A 27,695-nucleotide genomic window follows, 5' to 3' on the forward strand; every position below is an offset into this window, starting at 1 on the left:
CTCCAGAATTAGACCTTCAGGGACTAGTAAATATGAGAGATACTGGAGGGTGAACTCCAGAATTAGAACTTTAGGGACTAGTAAATATGAGAGAAGCTGGCTCGGGAGACCTGCTTTCGCCGTAATAAAAAACAAGTCATAAGCCTCACAATCAGAAGTTCTCCAAGCTTCAGCTGCTCATGAAAGGCATGCTATGTCTGATAAACACATTTTCATGAGTAGAGAATAATTTTAACAGACCTTAGGGTCTACTGATTCATAATTTAACCAAATACAGTTTCTGGAGCCAAGTTAGTTCTGCAGCCTAATTATGGAAAGCTCGGCTGCCTTTTCTGTGTGTTTCGTTTCCTCCGCCACCCACGACATGCAGGCAGCACTCTCAACATAGCCCCTTCGTTCACCAGAACTATCGTTTCCACGTCAGCTCATGTCACCATCCGTAGAGTTGGAAGGATACCACTGTAAGTAGTATTTTCACACTTCTACCTTTCGGATTAACTCAGAATGTATCTGGTCACATTCATTTTATAACTCTGGGTGTGGAGAAAGAAGCATCTGTTACGCCTTTCGGAATGTTTACAAGCTAACTGCCCTTGTCTGATACACACACAAAAATGGAGCTGCCTACATTGGAATTCTAGTGAAGTACTGAAGTTAGAATGTCTAATGTCCTGTGGTCATATGTGGATAAGATGTGGGATGAGGTTTGCACCTAGTGAGGTTAGCGGGGCCCCTGTGAAGGGTTGCATTGACTATTAGGTTAAAATCACTGGTGCTGGACCCGTGACCTGTGAGGTCAAACCCCAGCTCTGCCGTCTGTGGCTGTGTGATGCCTCGGTTTCCTCTTCTGCAGAATGGACTCAGGAGAGCACCTACCTGCCAGGGTTGATGTGACGATCAAATGAGTTAAATCTGCATGAAAAGCACTGAGAAGCACCCAGCAGGCAGGAAGCTGTGGGGACCCGTTTGCTGTTAGGGTCACTTGTGCACACGGTTAGTGCCAGCGGGTGCCCGCCATGAGCGCCCGTGCACAGCAGGGAGCCACGCCGTGGTCATCCTCACATACAGTTAGGTGTGTGACCACACTGACGATCCCGGTAATGAAGTATGTGGGGACTTTCCAGGTAAATGAGAAGGAAAAGGAAGGTTCTGAGAGGAAGGGTCTGTGGTTGACCTCGTTGCGGTCGCACGGTGATAGAGGTGACATCCGTGGTCACTGTTCTCCCAGACGCCCATGGTCGCAGAGAGCACGAGCCCGGGCTTCAGCACGCAGCACCTCACAGGCCCCTCTGCCATAGCGAGCTCCTGCCCTCCCTCCTTCCTTCCACCCCAGGAGCCTTTGTCCAGTGTAAATACCAGGAGATGCGCAGTGCTGAGAAGAAACTGAACCTTTGGGAAGAGACACTCAAGAAAACTTACAGTTGCAAGTTTGAAAATACAACAGATCCGATTGTTCCTTCTACATTATGGGATTGCCTGGCATTTGCATCTAAATTGGGCTCTCAGCGAATGTTCCGGGTTTTTTTTGTTTGCTTGTTTTGTGTGTGTGTGTGTGTGTGTGTGTGTGTGTGTGTGTGTTTGCTTTACTCCTTTATTAATAATGTTAAAGAAATGAGACAAATCCCCAAAGCATGAAAACCAATTTCTCAGCATTAGTCATATTACATAATTGTGCTACTTAATTCACTGAAGGAAAGAACTAGTATTAAGTTTCATTAATGGCATTTTTGGCAATATATTAGAGATGGTGAGCTAATGCCCCAAACAAGACTTCGTCTCTGTAAGAATGCCTTATCTTTTAAAACGAAACTTGTCATGGACAATGAAGAGAAGCATTCCAGCTGGAGCACCTGTTAAACGCTGCACAGGGGACCACACGCGGCTCTGGGCTCGGCCTTCAGGTCGCTCATGGGGCGGCAAGGCTGTGGCGGAGGGCAGTGTGTGATGCTCACGCGGGGAGCAGCACTGGGTCACCTGCATCTCTGAGGCAGAGCTGTGTGGCCTTCCCAGCCATTCACCAAAGGTGCCTCCGCCAGACCGGAGCCACGACCTTCCCTGGCGGGTCCCGGGCTGGGACTGAAGGAGAGGAGGGGCTGCTCGGTGAGTGGCCTCTCAGACACCAAGGTGGGAAGACGACAGAGCTGTGAGGAGACACACACCAAACCGGACACACAGGCCTCCTGGGCAGCGGGAAACCCGGAGACAAGGACCTGGTCCAGCAGGGCTGGCGCAGAGGGGTTGGGGTCGCCCAGTCGGACAGTGCGGGGCTTCCCAGTGCTGCTGTCACTACCCTGTGGGGGCTGCATGGGGGAGTCATCGGTTTCCACAAGCACGCTCTGTCCTTCCCTGCACCCCACGCTTTACTGAGAGAGGAAATGAGACACCTTCGTCTGTGCCGCAACCCAGGTATGCACGGCGGCTCCCACCCACATCAGCCCAGGAGCGCTGAATTTTAAATCACCCAACAGCTCATTTAAGACCGGCCCTAAACAACTCCCTACTCCACGACTAATGGAGTGGTTAATGTAAGACTCTTTTACTGCCAAAAATGATACCACTTACTGATATGGATTTCTTAACAGTAGCTTGGGGCCACATTGTATAAAATAGACTCCCGGGGTTCACAAAAGTCAACCCACTTCTCAGGGGCCCAACCATTCTCGAGCCTCCCTGAGGCCAACCAGCGGGGTGACAGGAAGAACTTGGATCTCACATGGGTTTTTTGTGTTTTCTCATGGAGGGGCTACCAAGGAGCTTAGGGAGGAAGTGGCCCCCACCAGCCAGGAGAGGACGGCCGCGTTTTCACGATGGTCGCTGAAGCCAAAGCTTGTATGCGCTACATATGAGAAGAAATTAGCAGATCGTGAGCGAGGTTCATATCTCAGGATTAATTTTTGAAAAATGGTTTTAATTAGTAACATCTTTAGAACTATTTAGATGTTTAGGACATTGAATGATGAACGTGTGTGCACATCCAATCTGCTCAGCTGGAAGTGGCCCTGCCATTCCAATTTCCTTGACTTTCCTCAGCACCTTACCACGCACAAGGGAAGGAAAGGCAGAGAGAGAGGTTTGGTGTTGACCCCAGAGGCGACCCTGATGGCTCCCGTGCGCACCGCTCACTGCTTCCGTGAATACAAAGCCTGTCTGCGTCTGTCTTTGTGGATGAAACCAACATTTAGGGCTTGATTTCCTGGTTATTCAGAGGCCCTTGGAGGATCACCTTAGGTCAGGAGTTGGAGACCAGCCTGGCCAACATGGTGAAACCTGGTCTCTACTAAAAATACAAAAATTAGCCGGGTGTGGTGGCAGGGGTCTGTAATCCCAGCTACTTGGGAGGCTGAGGCAGGAGAATTGCTTGAACCCAGGAGGTGGAGGTTGCAGTGAGCTGGGATCATGCCACTGCACTCCAACCTGGGGGATAGAGCAAGACTCTGTCTCCAAACAAACAAACAAACAAAACCAAAGAGGCCTGAGCTCTGGAAACACCACGCGAAATGCACCATCTGTTTCCCCATTTTCATGTGAGTCAGGTTAGGGCTGACCTGTCCTGGGCTCGCACACAAGCCCCCAACAAAACGGGGTTCGTGGTCTCTGCTCCTGGGTGGCTGAGACATCGATCCCCTCACCCTGCTTTCCTCTGTAGCTGTTTTGGGGGATGCAGCACAGACAGCAAGCTTCCAGCTGCTTCAGGGGACGGCAGCCTTGGGACCACCTTGTTGCGTCTGGCAGGTGGGTGTGGAAGGCAGGAGGGGGATGGTATGTGGAGCTCTGTCTTTCCTGGCAGAAGCTGGCTCTCAACACCTGTAGCTCTCAGAGGAGCAAACCCAGCACAGAACACTTTGAACAGAATCACTGTATTTGTGGAGGCTAATAGGACACCAAGGCGCCACCTCTCAGGCTGTGGAAGCAGCCTTTTCCTCTTGATGTCCCCGATGCCAGTGGGAGGACATGGTAGGCCGTTCTGGGAGCGCCTGTGCAGGGTGGCGGGACGGGTGTGCACTCAGTAAACGATGTTGAATAAATGTATTCTTTTGCTGCAAACCAGATGCATACTCTAATCACATCAGCTCACAGAAGGGCACATGTGGTGCTCCAGACAGCATGTGGGCTTTCACAAGCAGGCCTGAGCGCCAGCCTTGCCACCTTCTCTTCCTGTGGCCTGGAGCATATAATAATGAGTTAAAATGGCACTAGGCCATTTGCACGGCCTTGCACATCAGCTATGAGGCCTGGAGCCCTGTGTGTGCCCAGCACGGTGCCCAGGGACTCTGAGAGCCTGAGGGTGGCACATCACCTCGGGGGCCATTGGGAGCCCTGGACGCTGTCACCTCTCACCCCTCGGAAGCAGCCATGGGGCAGAGGGTGGGAGCTGCTGGCTTGGGACCGGCTCAACACCTCTTGGGGAAAAGCATCTCCGGCCACGCAAAGCAACCTCATCACTTCCTCCCTTGAGGAGCTCGGCAGCAGACGGGGGCCACAGGCGTGGAACTTCCCACTTTGTTTCAGGACAGCCGGCAGCACGTCCCTCCCTTCCTCTGGGTTTGTAGTTGTTTGTTTGAACTTGAGACTTCCTGAGGCCTGGAAGGTGTTTTTGGCTTGCTCCATAAGGCGAGGAGGTCCAGCCCACGCAGGCCCCCACCCTGTTCGAGGAAGGAAAGGCCCAGAACTTGCACACAGCAGGGCAGGCGCGGCGGCTGGGTTTCTCTAGCACCTCGGCATTGTCTGCCTGCTCTTCCAGGCGTGCAGGGCGGTGGTGGCTTGGGCCAGGCTCTGGGAGGCCGGGCACTCTGAGGAGGTGGCTCAGCCCTCTTGGGTTCTTTCTCATGACTTGATGAAGCCCAGAGTCACCAGAGTCCTGAGCACCTGTCTCTTGTGACCATGAGGCACCCGCCCGGCTTTTAGCTGTCGCAGCAGAGACCCGAAGGCTGTGGCTCCAGCATCAGGGGGTCGCCTGTGGTCCCTGCGTGAAGAACCAGAGCTGCCTCCGCTTTGTAGCAGCCTTTGTGACAGGGCGGTTCGATGGCCGAGAAGGGAGCATCCCGGGGAACCCTGCGGCGGCTGTGGTCACTGCCCAGGAGGCGCCGCGGAACTGCAGGGCGCTCGAGGCCAGGTGAGATACAATGGGGTCGCAGGGTGTGGGGGCAGGGGCTGTGTCCCCTCTGCAGGTGTCCTCTCTGCGGGCAGGTGCCTCCCTGGGGTATTTCTCTCACCACTTGACGAGCAAAAACCTGTGCAGCTCGGAGACTTTTTAAAAAGGTGGAGATGACTGCTGGGCGTCCCGCTCCAGGTCTGTGGGTCCAGTTTTCTTTGTTCATCTCTGGGTCGGCCGTGTCCTGCAGTTCTGGAACCTGGGCTTACGAATTTCCGCTCCGATTGGAAAGACGAGTGGACTCAAAGCCAGGGAAGCGGCAGTGGTGGGTTTAATGAGGCTCCCCGGGCACACGCGGTCTGTGGGCAGGTGGGTGTCCTTTGCATCACAAGAGGTGTGTTTTGGGTGGGACGAGGGTGCAGAGCTGTCACAGGCGTGGCCCAGGCCAGGTGGACCAACAATGCAGGCTCGAAGCGCCACAAACAGAGGAGCTCAGGCCGCCCGGGCCCCTCCCAGCCATTCAGGAACAGCACGTTTGCTCGGCCCGATGGCACAGCCTAAACTCTCACAAGTCACAGCCAGTGCTTTTGTTCACTTCAGAGGAGCAAGGGCATTCTGCTGGCTTGAGGGGGAGAAAGGAGCTTGTTGCTGATTTCCGCTCCCTCCTGCCCTTTCCCCTGTCTGGCGACCTGGAACCACGGTGGGCTGTGGAACGTGGGGCAGAAGTTGGCTGCAGCCAGCCCCCGCCCCTGCTTTGACCTGGCTCCCCACGGAGTTTGGGAGCGTTTATTTCAGAGATGGATGGGCGGCAGCTGGGCATTGGCAGGTGGGCGTCAGGGAGAGGAAAGGGAGGCAGCGAACACATCCAGGCGATGCCTGACTGTCCTGGGGCTGAGCGGTGCCACCATGCGCAGGAGAGCCTCTCAGGCTGCCGCCTTCCCCTTTCCCCTGCCTTCCCCTTTCCCCCACCTTCCCCTTTCCCCCGCTTTCCCCTTTCCCCTGCCTTTCCCTTTCCCCTGCCTTTCCCTTTCCCCTGCCTTCCCCTTTCCCCTGCCTTCCCCTTTCCCCTGCCTTCCCCTTTCCCCCGCCTTTCCCTTTCCCCTGCCTTTCCCTTTCCCCTGCCTTTCCCTTTCCCCCGCCTTGGGCACGGACAGAGCCTGTAACACTGAGGAGGGTTGTGTCACTCACTGCCGGTCAGCTGAGCGTGAGCCGTGTGGGTGCAAGTACCCCAGGGCTAAAATAACAGATCCCAGCCTCCCTCCGAGTCCACTGACATCCACCACAGCACAGTGTGAGGGAGGCAGCCAGGGACTGTGCGTGAATCCCGCACACGCCAGGGTGACCAGCGCTCCATTCACGCCCCACCACCCTCCCAAAGCTGAAGTCTTAAGACCCTGGACATGAGCACAGTGGGGGCTTGGAGATGGGGACCCCAACACATCCCCTTCCTGTGCACTGGGGACCCTGACACATCCCCTTCCTGTGCACTGGGGACCCCGACACGTCCCCTTCCTGTGCACTGGGGACCCCAAGATGTCCCTTCCTGTGCACTGGAGACCCTGACATGTCCCCTTCCTGTGCACTGGGGACCCTGACATGTCCCCTTCCTGTGCACTGGGGACCCCGACACGTCCCCTTCCTGTGCCTGAGAACTCCTGAGACATCCCCTCACTGTACATAAGGACCCCCGAGATGTCTCCACACCATGGGGTACCACCCTGTTCCTTGTGGGAGCAGGAGAATGCAGGAGCTACAGTGAACTTGTCCCTGTAACTCTCACAGCGGCAGGGCCCCTCTGCGGTGGCAGTGTTGGGAGACAAGGCGATGAGAGTGTTATCCGCTGTGAGTTCTGCGGTGCTCTGGTCCCCCGTGAAGACATTGTCCACGACGTTCACACTCACTGAGCCACGTCCTGCCCTTGGCTGGAATGTGAGGGCGGTGACACACCCCCATCCTGTAAGGAAGTGTGCACCGAGCCCTGGTCCCGTGGCATCTGGGTGGAGCGGCCTCCGCGGCACAGATCACCTGGGTGTAGTGAGAGGCAGACTCTGGGTTCCTGGGCCTGCGAGCCTGAGACTGGATGACCACCAGCTCCCGGCAGGGTCCACACCCCGAGGCACAGGCAGGGGGACGCATAGCCCAGGTGTGGGGCCTCCTCCTCCAGGCCGGGCGGTGCGGGTGCGGCTCAGAGCCCAGTGCCCTCTGCCTCCTGTTGCCTGGGCCGCCAGCGTGACCCACCTGGCATGGGCGCCTGGGGACTGAGCCTTGTCCGGCCCCTCCCAGCCCTGGCTGTCTCCCTCGGCAGGAGCTCGGCACCCCGCAGGTTTTCTTCCCAGGATGTGTGTCTCCGATTGGAAGGTGGAGGAGTCATAGATGCTCCTTTGTGTTTCCAGGCCTGGACCGGGCAGGCCCCGGTCAGGGCTGGGGGAAGATGCTCAGCTCGCATTGGACCTGAAGATTGTGGGAAACTAGGCCCGGAGTGCAGCAGTGGAGGCCTTGTCTGAGGGGTCGGGCAGTGGGGTCCCCAGCAGAGAGCATGGGGCCGACGAGGGGGACAAAGGGACAAGAGCTCGGGAGCTTTGGAAAGAGGTCTAGGGGCCTGGTGGGCTCCAAGGAGGGCAGAGAAGCCCCACGTACTCCTAGTAATAGAGGCCGTGCCCACCTCGTGAAGGGGATTTCTGAGCTGGGGCTGAAGGCACAGGATGTGACGGCGTAGGAAGAGCAGGTGATGGAGGCTTTCTCCAAGATGTTGGCCATGCAGTGGAGAGGACTGGACGCTGGGCCAAGGGTGGCCGCATCCATGGGGCCTGGAGCCTGCGGCCTGCAGGAAGCCACAGAGTGGGTGGCAGCAAGGGACCTAGGGATGGAGCAAGCCCAGGCTCCGTGTCAGGTGGCCGGGGGCATCTCCCCAAGGCTCTGCCCCCTCTGCCCATCAGGTGGGAGGTGCGGCAGACGGGGAGTCCGGGGGGCCTCCTGCAGAGGAGGGTGTGCGCCACGGAAGGCTGCTGAGTCCTCAATGTGTCTGGTGGCAGGCGGGCGTCACAGCTGTGCCGAGAGGCCTGCTCTCGCGTGCTGTGGGAGGGGGGAGACGTGGTGAGGGAGAGCTGGGCAGGGACCGTGCCACGGACCCTCAGGACAGGGTGAGCTGTCCCAGCAGTGGCTGAGCCCGTGCTGCATAAGGGGCTTGGCGTGATGTCTGTGATCGTGTCTGTGGTTGGAAGTGACGTCTGGGCTGGAGCTGACACCCAGCTGGAGCCGTGACAAAGGACAGGATGATCAGGGAAATTGCAGAGAACAAGGGCGAGGATGGAAGCTTGAGGGGCGCCGAGGTGTGGAGGGGGTGTCGGTGGAAGAACCCTCAGGAGCTGGGCTGGGGCTGGGGCTGAGGCGCAGCTCGTCCCCGAGTCCATGGTGGTGATGCTCAGGAGGCGCTGGTTCCGGTGGGGAGGTTGGGGAAAGCACTTCCTGATGCCTTTGGGCGTGGAAAGTGGTGGGGGCAGCCAGGCCGGTTCAGTGCAAGGCCTGAGGTGAGGTTCAGGTGCGGCCCACGGGCTGTGGCAGGGACGCAGCACTCAGCAGTTGCCTCAGGGTTTGTTGGAGGTGAGGGGGTAGCAGGGCCCCTCACACAGGTCTAGGGTTGCAGGTTCATGGCAGCTGGGTAGGGACGGGAAGCTCCAGTAAGATTCACCATGGGATTTTTCACCAGAAACTCCTAGAAGTTAATTCTGTGTCGTGAGAATAAAAAAGTTAAGATGACTTTGGCTTCCCATCTGCTGGGGAGCGTGCCCAGTGGCACTGCGGAAACCCAGGCCAGACCTCACAATTGCAGGATGAGCCTCCTCCCTTCTATCCGGCAGGTGGCCTTCTCCAGGCATTGCCCTGCACCTCGAGGGGCAGTGGGGCTTAAGTCAAGCTCTGTAAATGCGGCACCCGACATCTGAGGCCCGCCACGCTGCAGGTTCCCATCTCCAAAGCCCGTGGTGCTGGGCACGGCAGAGCCGTAGGCGGAGATAGAGAGCCAGGAGGAGCGTTGGATGCCTGTGGCCTCTTTACAGCTCTGTCGCCTGCCTTATCTCGCTGGCTCTGCCCTTGGTCATCAGGATGTGAGGCGGGTGACGGACACTTGAGTGCTCTGACGCATTGTGGCCCTGGGGAAGCGTGGTGTCTGCAGCCTCCTGGGCCTTCCCTTCTGCCTGGCTTCCTCCTCCTCCACCCGTCCACCCGTGTGTCTGGGTCAGGCTGGCTTCTGCATCTCTGTGGACAGACCTCTCCCCGTGCTGCAGCTGTTTTCCTTGGGTTGAGCACTGAAAAGAGCCCCTTTGGGTTAGGAGGCAGGTGGACTTCCACTCACATGGAGGAGGAGCCTCCTCTGCCTGGAGGAGACGGAGGTGGGAGAAAATGTAGCTGCAGGTGGAGATTTCCTGATAACCAAGAGTGGATGTTGTCTGTTTACTGAGTGGAGGTTGGGGCCGGTGCCAGGGTTGTCCACCTCCCCTCTGTCCTGCATGGCATGGTGGCAGAGATACCACCATACTTCAGAGACAGCAGCACCCTCGCTGGGTGCCGGATCTCCCAGGGTCCACCTGTGCTGCTCTGCCCTGGGGTATTTGGAGCTGAGTTCCAATTAAGCCAAGAAAAACAGATTGTTTCACTTAGAATTTAGAAATTCTCCTTTTTTTTTTTTTCTTTTTTTTTTTTGAGATGGAGTCTCGCTTTGTCACCCAGGCTGGAGTGCAATGGTGTGATCTTGGCTCACTGCAACCCTGCCTCCTGGGTTCAAGCGATTCTCCTGCCTCAGCCTCCCGAGTAGCTGGAATTACGGGTGTGTGCTACTGCACCTGGCTAATTTTTTTTGGTATTTTTAGTAGAGATGGAGTTTCGCCATGTTGGCCAGGCTGGTCTCAAACTTCTGACCTTATGTGATCCGCCCGCCTCAGCCTCCCAAAGTACTGGGATTACAGGCGTGAGCCACTGCACCTGGCCTAGAAATTCTCTTCATAAAACGTGTTTGAAATTGGCACAGGAAGTTTCAAACAGAATCAGGATTCACCATAAGAAGCAGATAAATACATTTGAGGCACCCGGGGTGAGTGATCTCAGCGGAATTCCCCTTTAAGCTTCCTGGTAGCGCGTGCAAAAAGGAAAACGTGGATCTAAGATCGTGCACAGACAAAAGCCGTTCTTCTGGGAGGAACCAATCCCTCGGCCATCACACTTGACTCCCTCGACGGAAAGCTGGAAGGGGAGAGGGCGTCAGGATGCGGGTCCCGGTGTCTCTGTGCAGCTCATCCTCCTTCAGAGGCCCCTCTGCTTCTGTCCATCCCTCCAATTGCCAGTGGTGTCAGCATTTGGGGCCGTGATCAGATGGAGGAAGACTGGCAAGCAGTCACCCCCGACAGGACTCTCTGGCTCAGCCTCCCCGGGAATATGCTGCTCCCCAGGCACAGCGGAAGACCTGCTGTGTTTCATCTTCCGGCTGCCTGTTTAAAGCAAGGGAGGCCATGCCCCCAGCGGGGTCCCTTGTGCCTGGACCCAAGGCAAGAATAGCTCAGGCTTGTTCCTTTTTCCTCAAGTTCCTCTCGGGCGGGCGCGGTGTGTCGCCTGGACCTGCATGTAAACATCAGGGCGGAGCAGGAATCAGCCTCCAGGAGGGTAATTGCCTGGCGTACTCTGTCCCAGGTAGTGGGTGAAATGAAAGTAAAAAGCCAGCTGGTCCCTCATGCAGATTTTAGGGGACAAAGTTCAGCATAGAAAGGTCCTGTTACAAGGAGAGGGTTGTGGCGAGCCCAGGGCAGCGGGCGTCCTCCCCGGCAGCTGATCCTCGCCATGGGGGACGGAAAGGCTGTCCGGATTTCCGTGGCGGAAATGAAGAGCTACTACCTGTATTCTGAGTGGTGCTCCTGGCTGCTGTCCGTGGCTGAGGGTGAGTCTCCTCGTCCCCTGTGAGTCCCTCGCAGGTGGTGTGCTTGGAGCAGTCGAGGAGGCCTCTGGGTGAGGCGGCGTGGAGGTGCCCTCTGTGGATGCCCCGTGCTCCACAGGGCAGTCTGTGTCCCCTGTGGAATTTGCAGTAGCTCAGGGAGTGGGGACGAGAAGCAAATGAGCTTTTCACCCTAAAGTTATCATCTGACCCTAATTTATGTCACAGTTACCAAAAGCAAATAACCTCCTTTTGTCTGGCAAGCCTGAGCCTCACACCACTGTGCAAACAGCTGGGGGCTCAGCCTGCACCAGGCTGCCCGGCGTCTTGAGAGCTCTGATGTCCGGGGGCCACGGCTGCAGGTGCAGGACAGAGACAAGGCCGTGACCAAACACTTTGCTGGTCCCCTTGACTATGGGACACCCGGTGACATGCCTGAGGATCGGCCCCAGCACACCGAAGCCCGGTTTATGCAGAGCTTCCCACGGTCAGCCGTGCAGGGAGCTGTGAGCCCCGGGCACTCTTCCTCTTCCCGTCCCGTGGTCAGTGAGCCCCCAGGGCCATGCGTGGGGCTGAGCAGGTCTCCTGCCTCAGAAGGCATTTCCTTCATTCCACCTTGAAATCCAGAAAATGCCCTGGAACGAGGGCTCACCCCTTCACTGGCTGAATGCCATCTGTGTGTCTGCCTGGCATGACCTGCGGTCGGGGTCTGATCCTGCCTGTGAAGACACAGTCTCTGTGAGGATGGGGCCGCGGCCGGATGCCATGTGGCGCTTTCCCGGGGCCCAGAGTGCTGAGTCCTTGTCCTCAGAGTCGCAGCTTTGCTGTTTATAAAACTGCATCCACTGTGTTCTGAACTCACCCGTTCTGCAGATGAGGAGAGTCAGGAAGTCACGGAGAGAAATGCGCATCACAGGGTTGTCAGAGCGTCCCATGAACGGCGCGGGAGGACACAGCAGGAACTTAGTAGACGTCAGCACCACCACCGCCCCATTCACACCTGGGCTTCCCCCAAACCTCCCACCTCCCCACGGTCCCACTGCCCTCGGAGGACCCACCGCACAGGGGTGTTTAAGACAGTGGCGCGCTCCCGGGAGACCACGGGGTGTCTCTGAGGACAGGCGGTCCCCTGGGCCCCCTGGTTAGGACAGAAACGCAGGAGCCACGCAAACCTCCCTGTGACACTGAGGACCCCCTGAGGGAGGGAAGCCCCATCGGAGGGTCTGCTGGGCGGGCCTGCCTGCCTGTGGGTGGACACTGGGCCGAGGGTGCCAACCCTGCCTGCGGGGCCTCAGTCCTGCAGCTGGGTCTGCACTGCGCCCTCACTCCCCTGCCTGCCTCACAGACCGTGGGGGCTCCCCCGACAGTGGCGCGTACGCTGCACTCTGCCAGGGCCATCTAGGGTTCTCTCAGGACTGTGGGGATGCCTCAGGGGTGGTGGGAGCCACTCTTAGCCAATATGCAGTTAGATTTGATAAGAAAACGAGCTGGCGTCCTGCCCAAGGCTCCGGGGAGGCTTCAGGTGGGACTCGGAGCCAGCGCCGGAGCTGGAGCACATGAGGTCGCGGGACCACAGCCACCCTGGGCTGCCGCATTTCCATCTCGGTGGGTCCTTTTACGCAGATGGCACCCGGTGAACTCACTCAGTGGAGCTGCCTTTCCCTGAAGCCATTCCTTCACCCGGCTGCAGGGCCGCAGACAGCAAGGGCCGCAGGGTCTCTGCAGCTTGTTCAGGTTCAGGTTGGATGGGGTCCCAGAAGGCATCTCCCTCCACCTGCCCCTTCCAGCGCTTTCCCGAAACGCTGTTGTCTGCAGCCACGCAGAGGGTGGCGTGGGCCTGGAGCACCTGCAGCCCCCGGTGGGGGGCAGGGACCTTGTGGACGCAGCCCAGGGCTCGTTGTCTGCCCCCTGATCCACCCAGCACAAGGTCAGCACCAGCACCCATTGGTCTTTTTCCTCTCTTGCTTTTCACTCACTGCTCACACTCCCTTCCTCAGACAAATTAAAACCAACTCGGAGAGGCCCAGCAGGGGAAGCAGAGTTGGCCTTCTGCAGCTGCACAATTGAGTCCTGGAGTTCAGAGATTTTAGCTGCTCTGCCCAAAACAGTCTGGCAGACTAAGGAGGAGGCCGGGTGTGAGGTCTCGGCCTGCGCTGCATGCAATGTTTTCACTTCCATGGTAGTGGCAGGGGAAAGGGAAGTCCTCCATACTGTGGCTTCCTGGTCTTTGCACGGTGGTGAGAGGGTTGGGCGTTGGGCTCCCTCGCCCCCATCCGGCCTCTCATCCCTGTCCAGGGCCTGGAAGGGGCCAGTGTGTGTCTGGAAAGTGTGAAGTCTGGCAGAGGTGTGGGAAGTACCCATGAGCACCATCACTGTGGGCGGACAGTGGTGGGATTGTCCCCCTTGTCACAGTGGACCTGTGAGAAATGACCAGAACTGACCCTGCCCAGCCCGCAAGGGGACAGCCTCATCCAAGCAACACACACCCATTGTCACAGTTACTTGGAATCCTGCTCTATATTTTTGTTCTTCAAGAAGGGGAAAAGGGCTGGGCATCAGAAGATTGCTCTGAATAAACAGTGTGTTTAGAAGAGAGTCACAGGGTCAGGCTGCGGGGCGAGGAGGCCTCCTTCTGGAGGTGCACACGCCACTCGTCTTGGGGCTGAGACCAGGAGTTTGCACCGATTCAGAGGGAAGTCGACGGCGTCTGTGGCAGCGCACATGCACACACCGTGTGTGGTGGTGCAGCTGCCTCTGCCCGGGATGCATGATGCTCTCTGTGGTCCTCGTCTACTGCGTGTTTTTTTTTAATTCTACATGGCGAGCCAAAAAGGTTGTTAAGCACCTTTGGGGTACAGCCCTGCCATGATAAGAATGTATTTCTAAAATAGTGGAAAGGAAAGTCGTGGAGGCCAGCACCTGCCTGGTGTGGGGAGCAGGGCCCGGGCACGTGAACCTTTCCCTGCGGAGCTGGTGCCTGTGGGTGCAGGGGTGTGGTGCGTTTTAATTCTCGGCAGCTCTGTGCGGCCTGGAGGGATGTTCTGTCCTAAGCAGGGGATGGAGCTACCACACCCGAGTCCTCCCTGAGCAGGACATGGAGCTACCACGCCCAAGTCCTCCCTGAGCAGGACATGGAGCTATCACGCCCGAGTCCTCCCTGAGCAGGACATGGAGCTACCACGCCTGACTCCTCCCTGAGCAGGGGATGGAGCTACCACGCCCGAGTCCTCCCTGAGCAGGGGATGGAGCTACCATGCCCCAGTCCTCCCTGAGCAGGGGATGGAGCTACCATGCCCCAGTCCTCCCTGAGCAGGGGATGGAGCTACCACACCGGAGTCTTCCCTGAGCAGGGGATGGAGCTACCATGCCCCAGTCCTCCCTGAGCAGGGGATGGAGCTACCATGCCCGAGTCCTTCCTGAGAAGGACATGGAGCTACCACACCGGAGTCCTCCCTCAGCAGGGGATGGAGCTACCACGCCCGAGTCCTCCCTGAGCAGGGGATGGAGCTACCACGCCCGAGTCCTCCCTGAGCAGGGGATGGAGCTACCACACTGGAGTCCTCCCTGAGCAGGGGATGGAGCTACCACGCCCGAGTCCTCCCTGAGCAGGACATGGAGCTACCACGCCCGAGTCCTCCCTGAGCAGGGGATGGAGCTGCCACACCAGAGTCCTCCCTGAGCAGGGGATGGAGCTACCACACTGGAGTCCTTCCTGAGCAGGGGATGGAGCTACCACGCCCGAGTCCTTCCTGAGCTCTTAGACTCCATGCGAGTTCAGTGATGCTTTCTTTTCTAATTTGCCAATCTCTTAAACCAGCAGTCCCCAATCTTTCTGGCACCGGGGACCAGTTTCATGGAAGATAACTTTTCCACAGATCAGGGGTAGGGATGGTTTCAGGGTGAAACTGTTCACCTCAGATCACATTAGGTTCTCATAAGGAGCTCACAGCCTAGATCCCTCGCATGCACAGTTCACCGTAGGTTCGCTCCTAGGAGAATCAAACGCCACTGCTGATCTGACAGGAGGCGGAGCTCAGGCAGTCCTCACTCACCCGCCACTCACCTCCTGCTTACCCCCTGTTCACTCACCTGCCGCTCACCTCCTGCTGTGCAGCCCGACCAGTACCGGTCTGTGGCTCGGGGCTTGGAGACCCCTGTGTTAAACCATTCAGATTTGTGGGAACCTTGTCTATCCTGAAAGTGCAGGAACTACCACACCCTTCATCACTTTCTTATGTTTAAAGACCCCTGAAACTTACAGAATGTGGTAGCTACACCAGGTCCAGCCCTGTCGTGGGATATTTGTTCCAAACCCTGCAGTGTCAGGTAAGTTCGGGGACAGGAGACCACTTTGTCTTCACCATAGAGAAGCCTGTTTTTTCAAGGACAAAGTAAAGAGTGTGCTAAGCAAACCCAATGCAAGTGCTTATCCCAAATACGGTGCCTTGAGAAGTGTGACATAATAAACCACCCGGTGGCCGAGGCGGGGAGCAGTGGCTGGCAGAGACCCTCCACAGTTTCCTTCAGAATCACATGGAGGGGTCTGCTCTTGCAAGGAGACCTTTGCTTTCCATGATTGCCAAGAGCAGTTCAGAGGACTTTCCACAACTTCTATGTACAGGCACGAATTTTCAGAAAACCAAACTGTTTTCTGTGTGGAGCTAAGAACAAATGAATTAGCAGAAGATGACAAAGGTCCCAGGGGTGCTTTTCTTCATCCCGTCCTTCTTCACTTACTTGGGAAGTGTGTGCCCAGCGTCTGCTCTGTGCCAGGCCAGGCCAGGCCAGGCCAGGCCCAATGCTGCAGGGAAAGCAAAGAATCAGCCCCTGTTCCCTAAACAACGGGCAGGGATGATCTGGGGTAAGGAGAACTGGTGTGCTTATCAGCTTTGAGGAGAGCGCAGCTGGCTGAACGCGCTCCTGAAAACCCGCTGCCTCCTCCCCTGAGCCACCACCCTGCAGCCATGTGACAGTAAACTAGGTGTTTGCTGGCACAATGTTGCCACAGAGACAAAAACAAAGAAAGCCTGCTCGGCCTCCGCCACCTGGCTTTGCACCTGGGGCTCTGTACCTGGGTCCAGCTGCTCTGTGGGGCCTGCAGGAGGGGACGGGACAGGATCTTTCCTTCCAGGAAGCAGTCTCAGCTGAACCTGTGTGTGGCCACAGCACTGCCCTCACTGAGGCTTTCTGCGAAATCCGGCCGCCTGCCACCTGCTTCTGTTAACTTTGTACACGTTGTGTGGGACCTGATTCGCTGTGTTTTGGGGGGCATCTCCCGGGACCTGATTTGCTGTGTTTTGGGGGGCGTCTCCCAGGACCTGATTTGCTGTGTTTTGGGGGGCATCTCCCAGGACCTGATTCTCTGTGTTTTGGGGGGTGTCACCCGGGACCTGATTTGCTGTGTTTTGGGGGGCATCTCCCAGGACCTGATTTGCTGTGTTTTGGGGGGCGTCTCCCAGGACCTGATTTGCTGTGTTTTGGGGGGCATCTCCCAGGACCTGATTCGCTGTGTTTTGGGGGGTGTCTCTCAGGATACGAACACCTTTCAGACACATTATCCAGTTACAGTACTCATTCCACAAGGAAATAATAGCAGATTTTTAAAGTGTGACTTCATTAGAACATTGGAAATTTTATTAGAAGTTGCTAAGTATTTCAAAAATCTATCAGAAGTTTGCAAATGATTTTATAAAGACAGACCCTCAAGATGACAGCTCAGGATGCAACTGAAATTTGCTTTTTTGAGTGTATTTGGCGTTTGCTGTTTGTGACCCTGATTTTCATGCTCTGCAGCAGGCTGTGCTCCCTGGCCGGGAAAGGGGGTCATTTGCTCAGAGCCAGGAGCCCTTCCCTGCGGGTTAAGTTACCGGAAGTCATGTCTGGCAGGGCAGGATTTGGCTGGTTTTGGTCTCAACCACAGCCGACTCCACAGGGCTTGGCCTATGTGGGATTCAGCCCACAAAAACAATTTCTTGTTAAAAGCACCTGTCTTACCCTCCCTAGTGATCTCACTGTATTTAAAATATTTATTTAAACAAGGCAAGTATTCCCTTTTTATTACAGGTTGAGTGCCCCAATTAGAAAATCCAAAATGCTCCAAAACCTGAAACTTTTGAGCTCTGACATGACATCACAGGTGGAAAATCCACACATGAACCAACAGTCACAGTAAAAACTTATTTCATGCACAAAATTAAAACAGTGTATAAAATTACCTTCAAGCTACGTGTATGAGGTGTGCGTGAAACATAAATGAATTTCGTGTTTGGACTCGGGTCACGTCCCAAATGTTTCATTATGTATATGCAAATAGTCCAAACTCTGAAAAAAATCCAAAATCCGAAACATTTCTGGCTTTAAGCATTTTGGATACGGGATACCCAGCCTGTAGGAGATACTTGGCCATGTTTAGTAGGAGCCAATGGATGTGTATCTAAGAATGTGCCTAAACCTGGACCATGCTTCCTGATGTCATGAGGCCCAGTCGGAATTTGCCCGACTTCCCCGTCTCAGTGAGGGCGGTGGAAGGGGAAGCTGTGCTCCTATGGGGAGAGCCACCACCCGCCCAGGGCGCTCCAGACATTCCCGCCGTGCGTCTGTGGTGGCCACTTCTCATCCTCAGTGGCTGCACGTCTGTTCCTTGGGAGTGGATTAGGGAAATAAGCGTGGCCTGTAGGAAGTTGAGTTTGAAGCAGTGAGCTGGGCCCACTGAATAATGATGTGGAAGCTTCTCAGCCCAGTCTCGTTTTTGTGAAATGGACACCGAATATTCTAGTTGGGGAAAGGTGGAACTTGGCACTTACGTAAGTTACCCTTCTCCCCTTAGTGTTTCGTAGCCAATCATTTTTATTGCATTAGGTCTCCTATACTGTAAATCTACAGAACATTGGGAACACTGAAAAGTTCACCTCAGTTCTGGCTTTAAAAGCACTGACTTTCACATTATATTTGAGCTGGGACAAAAGAAAACATTTCTCTGCGATGTGTGTTCATCTCGTAAGGGTGTCTACACTGAGGTCAGACCCTGGTGCAAACCCCAAAATACTTAAAGTGGCAGCCCCGGCTCAGTCTCTGCCAAACGTGCCCAGGCATCAGGCAGGAGTCCATGGGCCATGGGGGTGAGGAGAGAGCGGCTTGCTGCCTTGAGAAGCTCCCGCTTCTGCAGTAAGGTGGCTTTTAAGCCAGAGATTACCACGTGCTGCCGCGGAGGGAGAGGTAGCGCGGGGCGTGGGGAGGCCACAGAGAAGCTGTACTGACAGAGGCAGGGGGAGGATCTGGTGATGGAGACATGGATGGCACAGCCCCGGTAAAGCCACGTAATGTCTTCGTGTGAACATGGCGGCGGGGGAGCGCCGGGCACACAACATGGAGGGTGTTCCAGGGCAGAGGCTTGGTGGGCAGTAGGGGCTGACCTGAGGGCTCTGGTGTCAACACCGGTCCAGGAATTTGACTGTTAGCCACAGAGACCGCCAGGAGGGCTTTTAGCAGATGTGTGAAATGAGACTCCGCTTTCAGCAAGGAAATCAGGGAGCAGGTGGCAGTCGGGAGGGACTGCATGGAAACAAGTGGCTTAGGACCACCCTAGTCGTTCAGGCGTGGGATGAGGCTCCAGGATCGCAGCCACAGAAGTGGCAGTGGGAGGGGAGGGGGAGGGTGCCTGGAGAGAGGTTTCAGGGCAGGAGGGACGGGGCTTAGGGATGTTTCTTGGAGAGAGGGAGCGAGAAGTCATCGTCAATGGCCCCACGATGTCGGGCTTGGAATTTGGGGTGGACGGTGGTGCCATCAGTCAAGACAGACTTCAGAGGGAGAGGTTAGGTGATCCCGTCCCATTTTAGCACCAGAAGTGGCTGTGTGAGCTGGGAATGGGGTCCTGGGTGAAGATGACACCACAGATACCTTGGAGATCTGCCTCCAGTTAAGAGACGTGTTTGCCTCCTGGGTGGGTAGGATTTTCCCCTCCCTTAGATCGGAAGGCGAAGAAGGTGAGATCCACAGCTCGATTTCCCTTCAGATAAAAGGCACAATCACAACAGCAGCAAACACACCTTCATTTTAAAGACAGCAGAGGAGGGGTGGGGTGGGAGGGCAGTACCCAGGACAGGGTCCCAGCCGACCCTCCACCTTCGTCTTTTTCCTGATTAAAAAAAAAGCACCTTCATGCGGGGTGCGGCGCTTGGGATCCCCAAGCTGATGTCACTGTCTGCGCCGGTGTCTCGGGCAGGGGCAGGTGTGGACGCCAAGCTGACGTCACTGTCTGTGCCGGTGTCTGAGGCAGGGGCGTGGCTGCCAACGGGGCGCGGCACGTGGGACGCCAAGCTGACGTCACTGTACCGGTGTCTTGGGCAGGGGCTGGCGTGGCTGCCAACGGGGCGTGGCGCGTGGGACGCCAAGCTGACGTCACTATGCAGGTGTCTCGGGCGGGGGCTGGCGTGGCTGCCGGCGGGGCGCGGCACGTGGGACGCCAAGCTGACCTCACTGTCTGTGCCAGTGTCTTGGGCAGGGGCTGGCAGGGCTGCCCAGGAGGCTGTCGGTGGGGCAGTTCCTCATGAATCTCTGAGCTGAGTTTGTAAAAGTGTGTGAGAGTGGGGAAAATATGGGTGAAAATATTTTCAGACATTTGGATTCCCCTTTGGTGAGCTGTCTCGTTTCTTCCCGCTGGTCAGGGATGTGGCTGCTTGAACAGCTGGGCTGGGTGACCAATGTGTGGAGAGCCGGGAAGCCTGCAGTGAGGCCGTGCGATGTCCTTCATCCGGAGCAGTAAATCCAGCCCCGAGGGTGGGGCATCCTCCCGGGCACACGCTCTCCTGCCTGGGGTCGCCGCTGCGGGCAGGACATATGGGCCTCCCAAGCCGTCCCATCTACACAGGTCGGGTAGAGTGAGTCGGAAAGGCCACCGAGGTTGGGGGCTGTGCAGCCAGCAGGCTGGGCTCAAACCCAGGCCTGCACTTCCCCTGTGAGCCCAGGCAGCCCTCGACCTGTGTGTGGCTCGGTTTTATCGCCCAAAAAGGGGAACAACGCCAGCGTCCGTGTGTGCCGGGCTGCGGAGACTTCCCCAGGTTCGGCTCCAGGACGGTCCCCAGGGGCGCCTCCCTCCATCCCCTCCTGTCCTGTCACCTTTCTGCACATGGTACCGCATCCTCTGACCTGCGTGGCACTCACGTGTGTCTGCCCCTCCCGTGTTCTCCTCTCCAGGATGCGGCTGTTTGGTGGCACACCGCTGTGTCGAGGCACTGTGCCCGTGCCCCGGGCTCACCTCGTTTTACAGACTCGCTCACGGAGGCTCAGAGCGTCTCTGAGGGCACAAAGCTCGTGTCAGCCAGCAGAATGGGGATGTAGACCGGGGCTCGCTCTCGAGCCTGTCCGTCTCCTGAACATGCCTGTTTGCTGAGCATATGATTAAGAGAAAGAAGGAAAGAGGGTCCATTTGAGAGCTTAGGGCAGTGCCCAGTATACCGTCAGCACTAAGCTGTATGAGAGCTTAGGGCAGCATCCAGTATACAGTTGGTGCTTAGTACGTGTTGGCACTGCAACTGCTGTCCTTGCCGCTGTGTGAGCTGCTGCTGGGTGGCAGTGTCTCGGGGCTGCCACTTCTGCCCCAGGAGAGCAGAGGGGAGCTGGCGGCCGAGGTGGGGTCGGTGGTGGGGTGAGCCTGCGGCGTTGTGGCTCCAAGGCCTGCTGGCCTGAAGTCACCCCCGGGATGTGCCCCGTGTGGGACCGTGCGGGACGCAGGGAGGAGTGTGGCTCTGGGGGTGGAGGTGGCGGGCTGCTGGCATCCTGTCACCGAACCTTCCTTCCACAGGAACGGGGGGATGAGTGGGAGAGCAGTGGGAGAGTGTGCCCTCTCCCCCAGACTCCTCTCTCCCTGTGGTATCAGAAGGGTGGGATCTGACTTACCAGGTGAGTGAGCAGGCGTGGCCCGGAAGTCCGTTCAGTCCTGGGCGCACCCACAGGAACTGACATCCCCATGCCAAGCAGCACCTGGGGGCCACCGGGGAGTGATGCCGGGCGCAGCCTTTACATTCATCCCAAGCACAGTACAGCCCTGCCCTCACCCCACGCCAGGCTGACCTTCACCAGATCCAAGCCTGACGTGTTCTCCCCACATAGTCCCGAGTTCCCCTCCCAGGGCCCCATTTAGAGACCTCCCCTGTTCCCGAAGCCACCAGACTCATGCAGTCTCCAACGCTGGGCCAACCCTCACCATCTTCTAAGGTTATCCTACATCACAAAGGTAAACGGCATTTAAAATAAAATGTAGGCCAGGCTTGGAGGCGTGCACCTGTAACCCCAGGAGACTAAGGCGGGAGGACCACTTGAGCTCCGGAGATCAAGGCTGCAGTGAGCCGAGATCGCATTATTCCACTCCAGCCTGGGTGACACAGCGAGGCCTTGCCTAGAAAAAATAAATAAAAGGCGTTGACTTTAGAGAGTTTTTGACAAAAGAATGGAAATATTTCTGGTCCCTGCATCTAGCCAGCTGTAGTGACCCCGACACGCCAGGATGGGCCGTGCTACCCTGGGCTATGTGTGCAGCGGGGCTGGGACGGGCCAGGCTCGACCTGTGCTGTGATTTTCCACCCAGAACGTCGCAAATGTTTCCCACCATGTGGAACGTCTGTTGGGGAAATGGTGTTCCAGAGTGTGCAGTGCCCTTCAGAGGCCCTGCGTCTCCATCTTTTCTCCACGGCATCCTGCGACCGTGCTCCTCAGGTGTGCCCCACGGGCCCGGGAATGCCCTTCTCGGATGCGCCCGATGGTCCCGAGACTGTCGTCCTCAGATGGGTTCATGGCCCAGAATGGCATCCAGGCTCCTGGTGAGCCCTGTGGGTGGAGACCTGGTGCCGCCCCTCCTCTCTCCTGAGTCCTGATGGCTGGCAGTGCCACCCACGGCACCTGGACGGGGGCTGTGTTGTGTTGTCTGCGTCTGTGCACAGCTGAGCCCCTGCCTAGGATCCTCAGCTGCTTTCTCTGGCTTCGCCACCCCCATGAAACTCCTGCACAGATCTGGACACACCCTGGCAGCCGCTGGGCCAGTCCCGCCCTCGCTATCTCAGGTGTGGCCGGGCAGCTGCGGGAGCTGGGCCTAGGCGGGTGCTGCTGCCAGCCCCGGGCCGCCCTCGCCTGCACTGCTTTCCCAGCTGAGCGGCCGCTTCCCGTGAACGGAGGGACTCTGAGATCATCTCGTCCTCACGTCTCCATCTGGGGAGAGCAACTTCCCAGCTCAGTGGCAGACCTAGAGCCCCGAATTCCCATTGAGAGCCTCGGGTGAGTCTTGAGACGCAGACCACTGTGGGTCTGGCCCAGGAAAACACACTGCCCTCTCTCTGCTGCACTGAACCCAGGCAGCAGATGCCATCTGCACTTCCAGGTTTGCGATGGGATTGCTGCTGACGCCCCTGCGCAGGGTGGGAGCCGAGGAGCTGGCAGACAGACTCTCGGAGCAGTGTTACACAGGCAGCTCCTGCAGACACCTGTGTAGACATCCATGTCACCCATAGCTGGGACCCCGTACGTGGACAGCAGGGTGGGGGGCATGGGTGTCACTGACCCTTGCCCCGTGTCCACTGTCCCTTCAGCCCCAGCCACCTGGTGAGCCGCGCCCTCTGCATCTGCTGCTACAGAGGTGTTTTATTTGACTTAAGGTTTAGCTGTTTGCTTTGTGCAGCAGGTCCCACCCCACAGCCTGATGGCTCCAGACAGGGCTGACCAGGTTTGTAAAATGAAATTATCCATCCGGGAGGAGGAGAAAGCAACCCCCCATCCAGGTCGGTCACCCCACCCTCGTCCGTCACACCTGGTGCCATCACTCCCACAGCTCCTGGGGGTGGGAAGCGATGGGTCGAGTTCCTGCTGGACACGGGCCTCAGGCCCCCCGGGTGTCCCCAAGGTGCAGGGACCAACGTGGTGACGCTCATTGTTCAGAGCTGCTGATCCGGGGCTGGCGTGTGTGGTTTCCTCTCCAGGCAGGGAGCACCTTCCTGTTTAACTGATTGGGACAGGGCAGGAGTGGGCTCTTGGCTGAGGTGCTGGGCCTGCCCGCAGCAGCAGCTGTCTGAAGCCGGTGCGTCGGCTCTGTGCCCTGCGTGAGCCCATGTGTGCGGGGCCTTTGTGTTGCACTTCACTGAGGGCCCCGGGGTCCACTGGGCGCCTGCTGGGCTTAAACTGCAGTGCCTGGGCCACTTTCCATCCTGTGTTCCAAACCCCGTGCACAGCGCAGCTCCTAGACACGGTCATTCATGTAATTTCTAGGCACATTTGTAAAGCACAACACACAAATAAAAGGTAAGGGCCAAATAAAGCACCAAGTCTCCTCACTGCTGTTCTTGGGAAGGCAGAACTTAAATGTGTAAAAAAGCTGGAAAACAGCATACCAAATACAACAACTAGAAACCCGGGGCTCTGGCATGTCAGGGAACAGGGAGCTCAGAGCCAGGCCAAGCGTGAGGAGGCTGTGAGCCACAGGCCTGGCCGGGGCTGTTGGGGAAATGGGCTGGGGACATTTCTGGAGGGTTCCGGAGGGTCCTGGAGGCCTCACCAAGGAGGCTGGAGTGATTGGTTACATCATTCACGGAGCTGACTGGGCTCCCAGGACGGGTCTGAAACCACACCAAAGGGAAGCCTGCAAGAAATCACAAGAAATGTGCTTTCCTGGGGGATGGGATGGCCGTGTATCCAAAATGTGTGTCCCTGGGGAACGGCTGTGTGTCTGGCATCGACTTGGCCTGGTCTTGGCTTCTCCACTGGGCTCCCGATCCCAGGTGTGGGGTCGATTCTGTCTTGCGCCGATTGGAGGCCTCTGCTGTGGGTGTGGTTTCACGTGCACTGTCTCTGGCTAAAGGTCCAGGTGCTTGGAACAGCTTTTATGAATCGGAAACTGGACAGAAACCAGCCTGAGGCCGTGCGAGCTCCCACGGCCCTTGGAGGAAAGCTGTTTCCCATCTCCAGCCAGAGAAGCTGCAGGGATGCCTTCGGCCTTGACTTGGTCAGCAGGGAGCTGGAAGGGTCAAGAGCTGTGGGTGGGGAGCCCTCAGTCTCCTAGACTGAGTGAGAAACGGTGGGTGAGCAGCCATGGCCACAGCGATGAGCCCGGGATGGTTTCCCGTGTGTGGTTCGGGCCACGTGTTCCGGCCTCTGATGGGCATTACTGTGGCCCCCCAGGGACACAGAGCAGGGCCAGCCCTCCCTGGCACAGGGCCATTGTGAGCCAGTCCCTCCTGAAGATGGCCAAGTCCTCCCCGGCTTGGGGCCAGACCGCCTGGGTCTGCCCTGTGGTGACTGTTGCGTGCCCCCCTTGCTTGTTGAGCAAATCCGTGAGACTCCACTGTGTACCCTGAAGGAGCACGGCCTTTGCCCACCAGAAACTTCAGCGTGACAAGACATCGGGGGCCAGGAGAGACGCACAGAAGAGGGGAGCAGCTGATTTCTCGGGGTCCTTGCATCTGCACCAGGGGCCCCTCCTTCCCCACACGACGCCCTCTCCTTGGAGGACAGCCTCTGGCACCGCTCGCTGTCCCTCTGTTTAAAAACTGAGGCCCTTCTGTGAGAGCCTCCTGCTCAGAACACAGTCCTCTTTTTCGGCTGATCTTTGCTCACTCCATCTGCATCGGCCGCTGTGCGGCTGGCTGCCTGAGACGTCCCAGCCCTCCATGTCCTCCAGTGCTGGGAGCACCGAGGGAGGAGGTGGGCCTTGGGCCTCGGGGGTCTCTGCAGGCCTTGAGCACATTGTGGGAGAGGGGGTGTTTGGTACGTGTGTCCCAAGCCTGAGGCCTCTGGGCGTGCTTTGCTGTTGGGGGTTGGAAGCTGGAGGTGAGGACACGTTGGACTGTGCTCAGCTGTAAGGGGACCCACCGTGTGGCACCGTGATCTGCTCCTGTGCCCCTGCCGGCTGATAATGTAGGAGTTGTGCCTGCAAAACATGCTTCGGACATTAGAGTCGGCTGGGAATGAAGATGCTGGCTGGCCCCGGAGCACAGGCAGGGCTGAAGTGCGGGCAGCGAGTGGGCTGGGAATGAAGACACCGGAGGGCCCCAGAGTGGAGGCAGGGCTGAAGTGCGGGCAGCGAGTGGGCTGGGAATGAAGATGCCGGCTGGCCCCAGAGCACAGGCAGGGCTGAAGTGCGGGCGGCGAGTGGGCTGGGAATGAAGACACCGGAGGGCCCCAGAGTGGAGGCAGGGCTGAAGTGCGGGCAGCGAGTGGGCTGGGAATGAAGACACTGGAGGGCCCCAGAGTGGAAGCAGGGCTGAGGCACAGGTGGCGAGTGGGCCGGGAATGAAGACGCCGGCAGGCCCCAGAGCGGAGGCAGGGCTGAGGTGCCGGTGGCAGGTGCATCGGCTGGTACCGTGGTGACGGCGTGAGGGGCCATGATGCTGTGGCCTCCCCCGGGGCTCGTGTTCCAGGGATAGCTCATCTGGGATGCGTTCTGACGGCAGAAGGTAGGAACACAGAGATCCCAGACACAGGAGGTCTGGGTCAAAGTGCAGAGCCCAAACCTGCTGTGGCTCAGGGGGCAGCTCACACCGTGGGCACCAGCCAGCCCTAGGTCCAAACTTACAGGGAAGGATGGCTGGGCTGGGGAGGACAAATAATTATGAATGGACATCACAGCCCCTCTGTGGTCGTGAGTGGGTGCAGAGGGGCTTACAGAAGCGACATTCCTGCCCCAGGGATGAGGCTGCCTCTCAGAGGACCCTGGTGTGGAGGAAGCAGTGGCCCCTCTTAGGCATCCCTCCCCTAAGTGTGTGCAGGGTGGAGATGAGAGTCTTGGCCCAGGAGGAAGAGTGAGCTTCCAGACTTAGCTTTGGTGCTTGTCAGCGCAATCATGGCTGCAAGAAAAGCCTCCATGGCTGATGTTCCCAGAGGCAGGGCCTGGTGAGGCCACACTTTCCTCTCCAGCAAGCGTTTGGACCTGAGGGAGCCGAGGTTTCCAGAGGCAGGAGCCAGGTGTCTGGCGTTTGGGGTCAGCCACTCCCAGAAGCCGGTGTTCCCAGCGGGAGAAGCTGAAGCCTGGAGGGCCGGCTGTGCTGTGCTGGGCACACGCAGGGCAGGAGTCAGTGCACATGTGAGGCTCAGCAGAGAAAGGCGACTGAAGAGGCCGGGGCCAGCAGGGACATAGCAGGCCGGGGTCCCACCCAAACCCAGCACCCCTCCCAGGCCTTCTCCGCTGGGGCTGACTCCAGCAGTGGGTGTGATATTCTCAGGAGATGCGCGTTGACTCCAGCACTGGGTGTGATATTCTCAGGAGATGCGCGTGGACTCCAGCACTGGGTGTGATATTCTCAGGAGATGCGCGTGGACTCCAGCACTGGGTGTGATATTCTCAGGAGATGCGCGTGGACTCCAGCACTGGGTGTGATATTCTCAGGAGATGCGCGTGGACTCCAGCACTGGGTGTGATATTCTCAGGAGATGCGCGTGGACTCCAGCACTGGGTGTGATATTCTCAGGAGATGCGCGTTGACTCCAGCACTGGGTGTGATATTCTCAGGAGATGCGCGTTGACTCCAGCACTGGGTGTGATATTCTCAGGAGATGCGCGTTGACTCCAGCACTGGGTGTGATATTCTCAGGAGATGTGCGTGGACTCCAGCACTGGGTGTGATATTCTCAGGAGATGTGCGTGGACTCCAGCACTGGGTGTGATATTCTCAGGAGATGTGCGTGGACTCCAGCACTGGGTGTGATATTCTCAGGAGATGTGCGTGGACTCCAGCACTGGGTGTGATATTCTCAGGAGATGCGCGTGGACTCCAGCACTGGGTGTGATATTCTCAGGAGATGTGCGTGGACTCCAGCACTGGGTGTGATATTCTCAGGAGATGCGCGTGGACTCCAGTACTGGGTGTGATATTCTCAGGAGATGCGCGTGGACTCCAGCACTGGGTGTGATATTCTCAGGAGATGCGCGTGGACTCCAGTACTGGGTGTGATATTCTCAGGAGATGCGCGTTGACTCCAGCACTGGGTGTGATATTCTCAGGAGATGCGCGTTGACTCCAGCACTGGGTGTGATATTCTCAGGAGATGTGCGTGGACTCCAGCACTGGGTGTGATATTCTCAGGAGATGCGCGTTGACTCCAGCACTGGGTGTGATATTCTCAGGAGATGTGCGTTGACTCCAGCACTGGGTGTGATATTCTCAGGAGATGCGCGTTGACTCCAGCACTGGGTGTGATATTCTCAGGAGATGTGCGTGGACTCCAGCACTGGGTGTGATATTCTCAGGAGATGTGCGTGGACTCCAGTACTGGGTGTGATACTCTCAGGAGATGTGCGTTGGTTCCCTTAGCTCCTTGGGATTTTCGGCTCAAACTCTGGGCCTGGACAAATGGTCTCAGGTAACTTGGGAGCTCGTCAGGGACAGAACCTGAGTTTGAACGAGCTCTCTGTGGGACTCCCACCCAGGGCAGCGGTTAGGAGCCCCCTCCTGGACTGCCAGTTTTCAAGTGACGTATTTAAGTATCCCCCTCCCGGTCCTGGAAAAGTAGAGAGGCAGCTGGGAGCCTGCCTTCTGTGTTCTCAGTGCAGGGGTATTCTGAGAACGGCCCTGCTCACACAGGTTTAAAAGGAACTCAGTGACCACAGACGGATGAGAACAGCAGACGCAGCTGCCTCCCGGGCACTCGAAGGCTCAACTCCCCACGGGCGTGTGTTGCCGGGGGCAGAAGGCTTGGCCCCCGGGTCAGCAT

The 27,695-nt window shown here is 57.5% G+C and overlaps 1 protein-coding gene and 1 pseudogene across 16 annotated transcripts in view; both read left to right on the forward strand.

Annotated features, from left to right (window-relative positions):
- The window catches only part of MCF2L (MCF.2 cell line derived transforming sequence like), a 211,958-nt gene that overhangs the window by 87,398 nt on the left and 96,865 nt on the right, over nt 1–27,695 (forward strand). Inside the window, exon 1 of one of the 16 annotated variants that reach the window (XM_055360214.2) lies at nt 4,357–5,113. The exons of 14 other annotated variants lie outside the window; for them this stretch is intronic. In XM_055360214.2, coding sequence (XP_055216189.2) covers nt 5,023–5,113 — 91 coding nt within the window. In that variant the 5' untranslated portion in view covers nt 4,357–5,022. Of the gene's footprint in view, nt 1–4,356; nt 5,114–27,695 lie in introns of those variants that run through there. One more of the 16 variants, XM_055360226.2, reaches the window with a different exon arrangement.
- LOC115933367 (uncharacterized) lies at nt 5,127–16,300 on the forward strand (annotated as a pseudogene).

This window comes from Gorilla gorilla, chromosome 14 (assembly GCF_029281585.2).
Source record: "Gorilla gorilla gorilla isolate KB3781 chromosome 14, NHGRI_mGorGor1-v2.1_pri, whole genome shotgun sequence".
In the NCBI taxonomy this organism is placed as follows: Eukaryota; Metazoa; Chordata; class Mammalia; order Primates; family Hominidae; genus Gorilla; species Gorilla gorilla.